Source organism: Falco peregrinus, chromosome 1 (genome assembly GCF_023634155.1).
Source record: "Falco peregrinus isolate bFalPer1 chromosome 1, bFalPer1.pri, whole genome shotgun sequence".
NCBI classification, from domain to species: Eukaryota; Metazoa; Chordata; class Aves; order Falconiformes; family Falconidae; genus Falco; species Falco peregrinus.
This window is the reverse complement of record NC_073721.1, coordinates 123,814,567-123,823,598: the sequence shown is the minus strand read 5'-3', so window position 1 is coordinate 123,823,598 and position 9,032 is coordinate 123,814,567. Positions and strand designations below refer to the sequence as shown.

Below are 9,032 nucleotides of genomic sequence, written 5' to 3'. Positions count from 1 at the left end.
GTGAGGGCTTCCCTCCACCTTGGGGAAGGGAGAGGAGCTAGGATAAAAACTGATTTAAAAGAAAGGCTTTTTACTGGCCTGAAATGTATGTGTGCTCCCTTTAGATGTCAGTTACTTAAAAGAAATAACCAAAAAACAAACCTCAAACAATAAATAATGGAATTACACATTTCTTCATTAAATAGCATTCTTGTTACCAACAAAGTCTTCCATAATTTTCTTCAGTCACAGCAACAGACAGAACAAATAATTTGCCCTTAATATAGATTGCAACTAAAATAGACTCTAGATTACCTTAGAAAATATTACTGTAAAAATTCAGTGGAGAAGGACATTGGTTTAGACCAACTTACAAATGTAGTGAACAATATTTAAAAAAAAAAAAAAAAAAAAAGCAATTTTAGGGTTCTGATCTCACATCATAAAACTGAAGATTCATGCTTAAAACCTGCGAGTCAATGCTTAACATCTGTCCTGTCTCAGTACTGGAGAGCTTAAAGATTGTAACGGCTGGGTTTTTTTGTTTCGATAGGAGCCGGCAGACACCATCACACACACGAGCTCACACGCACACCCCACCCACGCTCTCAGCTTGTCGCTGCTACAATGCCACCCCCATCACATACAACCTGGAGGAAGCACTCTGTAAAGCTCTGCTGCCTAGAGCTGAGCACCACACGCGCTGTGTGGCGTTAAGGCTGGACGTACTTGCTCGCTCATGCTGCTGAGACACGAACTTTTTGGTCGCTGCTCAAGCAGGCTGGACTTGAACCCATACAAGTTGGAGATAAAAAGGTTCAGCATCCCATTACCAATCTTCTGAGCCATGAATCTCCAAAATCACTTACTGTTTGGAAACCTGATGCAATGCCAGGGACAATAGAGAAAGACAATTCTCCTTGCTTGCCATAATTGCGGAACGTCCATTAGCAGTGATAAGGTTCATGCTCAAGGAACTGCAGTCTAGGGTTATAAGATATTAAAAGAAACTAGCACATTAAATAATATAATATTAAAAGGAACTAGCACATTAAATAATATATCGGCTTCACCTTGCTTTTCATATTTTTAATATTAAATGTTTTGAAAGTGACAGTGTTAAACTTAAAAGCTACCACCGTTCCTTTCATCTCCCCACTTCCATTGGTATAATTGGTACAAAAGCACTCCTGATATTAGAGGCTCTTTTGGAGCCAGTAGGATGGCAAAACAAAAGTAGAGCACGCTGGCAAGAACCTTATGACGACTCTGTAATCTCTTGAAAATAAAGAGAGTGAAACAACTGCACATTTTGGCCCAATTTTTTTTTTGATAGCAAGAACTTTTTCTTTTTATGATAAGAAACAAAACTCTTTCACAAATCTTTTGGATATCTAGTATGAAAAACACATCCAGTAGCCAAATTTCTTTTAGTTGCTGCTTTCAGATTAATTGCAAAATTTAAACTTCCAATATGAATGCGGCTTTTCTTGTTAGTGCACATATAAAATGCATCTTAATAACTTATGTGCACTTCCCACTCTCTAACCTGAAACTGAATTTCAGAGCAATCAACAACAAGAACAAAAAAAACCATCACTGCTTTTTAAACAAAAGGGTTTGACCAATTCCTTTTCTTATTTTTAAGTGGACATGATTTGGCTGAGAACCCGTACATAAAATTTTAACTGAAAGTGAAAAAAAGCAGGTTATACATTCATGAAATTCAGGGAGTAATAACGAACAGCAACTGCTGCATCACTTTGTAATGTCATGTCAACACTACAGCAGGGCAGCAGTTCCTATTCTCACAAATAATGCACCGAGACTAAATGAGGAATAGTGTGCGTAGGGGAATCACACATGAAGGTAAAATACATTAGAAAGATTATTGCACAGGAGGCACTGTATGAGAAACAGAATACATTGGCTTAAAAAAAAAAAAACCAAACACCTCCAGATTTGTTTACTCTTTAGTTAATGTAAAAAAATTCAGCGGCTATGCCTCTTTGTAGTGTACTGCCACTGTTAAAAATAGACTTACAAACAGCCGCCCATTATAACAGGGAATGTCAGGAAAGAAGAGGGCCTGAATTTTATGGGCATCCCAACTGTAACACTTAGAAGAATAATATGAAAAGAGCCAACGCATAGACCCTCAAATTGAATAGGGTAACTGCATTTTTCTTTAATTTCCAAATCATACTCGTACAGTACCCTACCACACATTGATTATCAACTCTTCCCTTTATCCTGCAAAAACATAGACCCTGGCAGAGACAAGAGTCCCAGCAGATAACAGGGCTCTAGAGGTCTTTCTATCAGTATCCTTTTGCAGGACCAGTGCCTTGATTTCCAAATTTTATTTTCTTGAATAATCGCTCAGCATGCCAATTCAAACCAACCACTTCCCTCGAGAGGCTACCTTCCATCTTCACTGCAAGTCTGCACACTTAATGTGAAAACAAACAAACAAAAAGCCAACAGCAATTTTTAAAATGTAATATTGTATAGAAAGCTTGGACCTTATAAACTTGGACCAAGAAACCAAAAATTAAGACCTTCTAGCGTGTGGTATAAAAAAACCCAAGGAAGTGTATACCTGCCTTCTGACTTCACAGAAAAATCAGAATTTGCATAGGATATACTTTGTGCAAGGCAACAAGCCTCTTCAGTATCTGGAATATAACTAATCTTGCTCAGAGTTCTTCTCTTCATGGATATCAGATATCATCAAATTTGTGTTTTAAGTAGTCTTTCATGACCTTGGCAATGGGTAGTTCATCAAGTAGTTTTAGGTTTTGAAGGCCTATACATTGACGGATTTTAATTCGGCATAGATCTTGCAAGTTTCTGGGCTGTCCTGAAAAGACAAAAGGAACACATAAAAGTAAAATGATCACATTTTAAACATACATTAAGAGATCATTTACTCAGTAAAATCACAGGTGTTTACTATTTTCTAAGAGGCAGAGGGAAGGGAACAGTACAACAGAAAAAGGGAAGTCAGTATTTTTCTAATGAACAATTCAATGAATTCAAGGGATGAATCCTAAAAATATTTTTCCATGCACATAATTTTGCTGATGCCAGTGTAAAGTGACATTATCCATGTGAGGATTCCCATGAGGTGGCAACACATGCTTAAGCATTGTAGAACAGCATAACTCCTCCATTTAACTTTTTGTGGGGTTTTTTTTTTTTTTCTTCCTATCCTTGTAACAGCTGGGGGAAAAAAACCCTCAGTCTTGCTTTTCTTCAAACATTAAGACAAAAACTTATGTTCAACTGTAACAGGACTAGGCGTTTCCTTAGAGAGTGAAGCTTTATAAGAGTAATACAAGGATCACGTGGCAGAGTTAGAGGTTGCTTTTTCTTTTCTAATGAAAAGATGAGGCCTTTAGATGCTTTGGATGCAGACACCACCTTGTCAAACAGAAAGAGATGAAAATACAAGTTAACCACTGTCCACAGAGGAAAAGTTTTACTGATATCACACAAACTACAGAATTTCTAGCAAGGATTTTTTCCGAAGTAATCGGTTCCATTTCATTTTTAACAGGAAACTATTCAACCACCTTGAAAAACGGTCCCCCACGCAACATAACGCAAGAAAGGTTAACCTAGCCTTGCCTCTGAACATACCCAGCAGAGGATCCCAAGGAAGAAAGAAAGAGAAAAAGAGCAGAACAACAGACATTGAGAAATCCTGTCCCGATATACCCTGATCACACACAGATCTATGTCTTTAATAGCTGCGAATGGCTTGCCCTTTGTAAATCTGTCTAATGTTTTTTGAACCCATTCATATTTTCAGAACCCAAAACATCCTGTGGCAACAAGTTTCACAATATAATTAGGCGTTGGCTGGAAAACTACAAAGTACTTTTATTTATTTTAGATCTGCTTCCTGATTGCTTTGTTGGGTGCTTACCATTCTTTAAGTCACAAAAAAATAAACCAATCCAAGTAATTGTTCTCATGTCAGTCATGATTTTACATACCTTTATATTAATCTCCATCCTCCACTCACGCTCAGTACCTCTTTCCAAAGCTGAAGATTCTATTTAATAATCTCCCACCATGGGAACCACTCCAAATCTCGGACCAAAGCAGCTGCCTGCCTTTGTGCTTTTTCCTCATTCAGTTACACCTTTTTTAAAAATTATCCCAATAACACACTGAAGCTGGGCTAGTCAGTATCTTGATCATTGACTCAGCTGTGTCATGGCCAAAAAAAAAAAAAAAAAAAAAAGGAGAGAGAGAGAGAAAAAGAAAAGAGGCTTCCACTGTTATGGCACCCAATGGCTGTCCAAGTCAAAATACTCGGCACCACGAACAATGTAGGTGCTTATGCTGGCATCAAGATAATCTGTTGCCAACAGAGCAACTTACTGCAGTCATTATTATCTGTATAATCTTTAATGGTAAAAGACGGTGTTTGTTTTTGCAAAGAAAGGCATGGCAATTTTATTGAGCTGTCTGCTTGACTCAATCGTTTCTTTAAAAAGCAGTTCAAAACAACAAAAGCGACTTTAAATTTCCAATTAGCTGCCTGACATTTCCAGAGCTGCCACCAATTCAGCAGGACATTTTTGAATGAGGAAATGCCTTCCATAGGGGGCTCAACGTGGGCGGGCTTTACAGTGGACAGTAGGATGCTGTCAGCTCACCGGGCACAAACCTGTTCATGGGAGACAGGAGAGTTTTTCTCGCCCAAGCTGGCCCCAGAGCCCGTCCCTTCTTCCATCCTCCTGCTAGTTCAGCAACAAACCTTCTATCAGCTAAATAGACATTGACATTATGAGTTTATTAGACTTTCCTGGTAAGCACAGAGTAAAGAGATTATGAAACTATTTCCTGTTTTCTACTTTGGGCATTCTGTACATGGTTTCAGTTACCCTTTACAGCAAGTTCCTCCCTTTTTCCCCCTGCGTGGGCTTTTCTATAGAAATGGGCTGACAGACAGGTATACACTGGGATTTATCTTAAGCACCAAAATTATCCGAGGTAAGCTAGCAGAAGTAATGCATGAAAATAGTCTCGGTCTGTTTTTAAAGAAATTAGATTTGAAATTAAAGAACATGAAACTTTGAGTTTCCTTCACAGAAGTTTAAAATACTTTTATTATACTTACCACCACAGTACCTAAATGTCAATTTATTTTTAACTATATCCTTCAGCCATGCTTAGAATACAGATCATTAGTTACTTTGTCCACTGGTGGTTTCTTCTTAGCATTTTATTATTTTTTTTTTTCAACCTGAAGGAATGAATTTATACAACTCTAACAGCTGAATGCTCAAGCTTCTGGGGAAAAAAAGTTACTTTTGGTAAGAAACCAAGCAGAGGAATCTTTATGGTGATAAAGAAATAGTTCTAATGCTTTAAATGTGAATGTAAGTAAGGTTCAGAAAGGATGCACCTTGTTACCTGCAAATAACAGAGTTAGAGGGCAATAGAGATGTGTATTTTCTGTAGTAGAGTACACAATAATACAGCTATGAGACACTGATTTCTGGTTTCAGAAATGAATGCCTTTTAATTAACATCCTATGGGTTTTTTGAGAACAAAATGGAACAGACAACTTAAAATACCCAGAAGAAATTGGTCATCAGTTAATTCAGAAAGACCCGATTATCAAATATATGACATTTTCCCCTGATAAGCCTAAAAATATTTCCTGAGAATGTGTTAACAATGGACATTTCCAGTGTTAAGCACCAGTTGCTACATCTAGTGGCTGTTAGTGTCTTAGGTCACGCCTCGCAAATTCCAGGGTTATTAATGCATTTGTGATTTATTAGAAACGGTGTCTAGAACACTTACTCATTCTTGGTTGCATCTGAATGAAAGAGAAAAAAAATAAAGGATTACAGACCAATGTCAGTGAACCTTGGTTTGGCAAATGAAAAATGTTATCAGTAATTCAACAAAGTAAGGCAAGTTCAGTGATGAATAAAGTTCTGCTTAAAAACGATTTGGAAGTAGCAGCTTTGGTTATATCCTGCATCACAAGTTTGGACAGTTATTTAGGCAAATAAGCAAGAAAGGAAGGGAATTAAAAAATTAAGAAACAAAAAAACCCCACAAACAGAAAAGGTAAGATTGACCTAATTACCATTCTCATGCAAAACAGTGACATAAAACTACTGATCAACATTAAAAAACCCAACACATCCCTGACCCAGCCACAGAGGGACACCTTGCCGATAGCAGTGCTGCTATGCTGGAGCAGCCGGGTTATTGTCAGGCTGCTACACAACCTCAATTACCGTCAAGGCAGCAAACACCTGCCGCTGTTGTAGAGCTGAAGGTTTGCTAATGTGTTCACCAGAACAAGTTAGATACTTCAGTCGGCTTGTTTTGCACACCTTATAGTGATAATCAAATAAATTAGAAGTATTAATTACAGGAGAGAAAAAAAAAAAAAAAAAAAAGAGATGTGTAGCTCATCTTTTGTCTTGAACAGCTTGTGCTACGTGCTGTCACAGAAAGCAGAAATCCCCACCAAAGCACTTCTGTATAGTTTCCTAAGCATGACAGAAAAGTTACTTCCAAACAGAAGAAATGTAAAACACAGGGTTATAAAATTGAGGAATTGCTTTTTTGATTTTTGTTTCTTTCTAGAGGCAGCAGACTTCAGTGCATATAAAATCTAAACATCTAACTCAGTTCTTCAACTGCTAACAAAGAAAGTTCCTGAGCTTCCGCCTCCTCCTCGAATAATTAATCATTATTTTACTTAAATAATGAAATACACCTTTTAAATTATTATTAATAGATTGACCTTCTTCAGTAAAGCAAGGGGGGCTAAAAAGAGCATGTTTTCACAGCAAGGAATTCCAATTAATCATGAATTTCCACTCAATAGCCCATTCCTTTCCTTTTTGCAGTTTCGAGATATTTCTGCCATTCTATCTGGGAGTTTCCTATCCTAGAAACAGACAAAACTTGCATTTAGGGTTTATTACCTATACAAAAGACTGTAGATCAGCATTACAGCTGCTCCACAACTTACACATTTAGACCTCCGCCTGTTCATTTTTCCTATGCAGCCCATGCTCCCCAAGAAATAAAATGCTAATTCACCGAATAGGTGTATTTGTAAGGATCATTTAGGCGTAGCATTAGACCTAGTACCTCTGACAACACTGATTTTTAGAGACATTCACCCAGTTTCAAACAAAAGTGTTGTAATGGTGAGAAGGGGGAATCCCTACCAGTTTCCTCCTCTGAAGGTACACGGGCCCCCATGCAAAGCAAAAATCATGAACTGACCTGTTCTGTTACCCAAGAGAAAACTTAGGAGTAACTGAAATGAATATGCTTGTATGCTACAAGAACTTTCTCTCTGATGTATTGTGCTGCCTACTAAAAAAAAATTAACCAAACCAAAAAACTTTAAAAGCAAACAATCAGTGTCATTGGTTTGAAGTGCATACATAGTTCCTGAAGAAGTTAAAACCCAAAAAAACCAACATCAGTTACATTTCAGAAGCTGCCCACAGTTTTCGCTGCAATATTAATGCATTTCTCTAGAAAAAGAGCTTACAGTGTTACTTCTCAAACTGAGCCTCTGCCTCCCCTGGGAATTGTGAAAGGCTGAAAACAGTAGCAAGAAACCATTTGGTAGTTTCTTTTTAGTGACAAAGGAAACTTAAAAATTAAGAGTTTTGTAAAACATTAATTAAAAAAAAGTTGAAACCAGGCTGATACATGGTTGGCAGCAACTCAGTTCCTCTAGAGTATCAGAATAAGTATTTATATCCAGAGCTAACTATTAAATCCATCCCTTATTTCACAATTGTGAAGGAACTCAGCTACTACCAGCAACAAAATTTAATCACAATTTTGTTGGCTTCAGGGTGTGTGTGTGCGGAAAATTAACACTGAACTTATCAACTGAAAACTCACATCCACCAGCCGAGAAACTCACTGATGAGGATGCACAAACAGGATCATGCTGAAAGGATGCCATTACCTAGTAAATGGCTGTTGCTGAGCTGAACGGGAATTCAGCTGTTCATTGCAATAGCAGTAGGTCTAACAGTTTAGTAAATGCGTGGTCTTGCACTCTGTAAAAAAACAGCAGCAGAATAACTAGAGAGGATATCTGGTTTTCCAGCATTCAAAATGCCAGAAAAAGCTAGTTGCAAGAATCTATAGGTCTGATATATTAATATAAGACATGAATTTAGAGAGAAAGAAAATTACAGAGCGTTCACTGAGAAAGTGAACAAACTCCTTGAACCAGTATCTAGCTCAACAGGACAAAAACCAGTTTAAAATTATTTTTAACTGGATATCATACAAGTTAATTTAAAAGTTCTAGTTTAATTTTGTGTTCAGTATACCTCTGTTAGAATACTTGAGCTTGAAGTATGTTCTCATTGCTCTTTGAAAAATAATTCTCCACAATGGGTTTTAGATGTTTATTAAATTTCAGTATATCTGGCACAGAAAATATGTACCAAGGAGGAGTGTACTTTGGACTGAAAATTTATATATAGAAAAGCAGAGTGCCAGTAAAGCTCAATGTTAAATATAACAGGTGTATTTTGCAATGAAATTAAAATTCAAATATGCTTGCATAAGATATTTTTAAAAAAATATTTTGTAACATTTCTATGAATGCAGTCTTACTGAAATTGCTACGGAAATTCAACTAAGAATTTCAATACCATAATATTTATCTATTTTTAGGAGACAGTAAGTGTTCTGAACATAAAGACAGGCTTAAGATGCATTTTTACACTATTTTTACATTATAACAGAGTACAACATAGGTGTGCAAATGGGAGTGGGGGATGGCTGCACCTTACATACCACATATAAAAATATGTATTTAAAAATACTGCTTTTTACATAGGCCTCTTCAAAAAACTCTTCCAAAGTATACAACTGTATATAGCTATACAAAAATTATTCAACTGCTCAATATAAACCATCAACTACACTGAGTCAGTAGCTACATTTTTCAGTATCACACTAGGCAATTCTGAGTTGAGAGTTAAACAATTATTTGAAAGGTACCTTCCCTCTTTCTAGA

The 9,032-nt window shown here is 36.9% G+C and overlaps 1 protein-coding gene across 5 annotated transcripts in view; it reads right to left on the bottom strand.

The window, feature by feature from the left end:
• Positions 1-378: 378 nt before the first annotated feature.
• The window catches only part of ASB7 (ankyrin repeat and SOCS box containing 7), a 30,452-nt gene continuing 21,798 nt past the window's right edge, over positions 379-9,032 (bottom strand). For 3 of the 5 annotated variants that reach the window (XM_055814760.1, XM_055814755.1, XM_055814749.1), the window contains one exon: positions 379-2,842. In XM_055814760.1, the coding sequence (XP_055670735.1) occupies positions 2,703-2,842 (140 nt within the window). In that variant the 3' untranslated portion in view covers positions 379-2,702. Of the gene's footprint in view, positions 2,843-4,663; positions 4,764-9,032 lie in introns of all 5 variants that reach the window. The other 2 variants (XM_055814768.1, XR_008748881.1) reach the window with 2 other exon arrangements.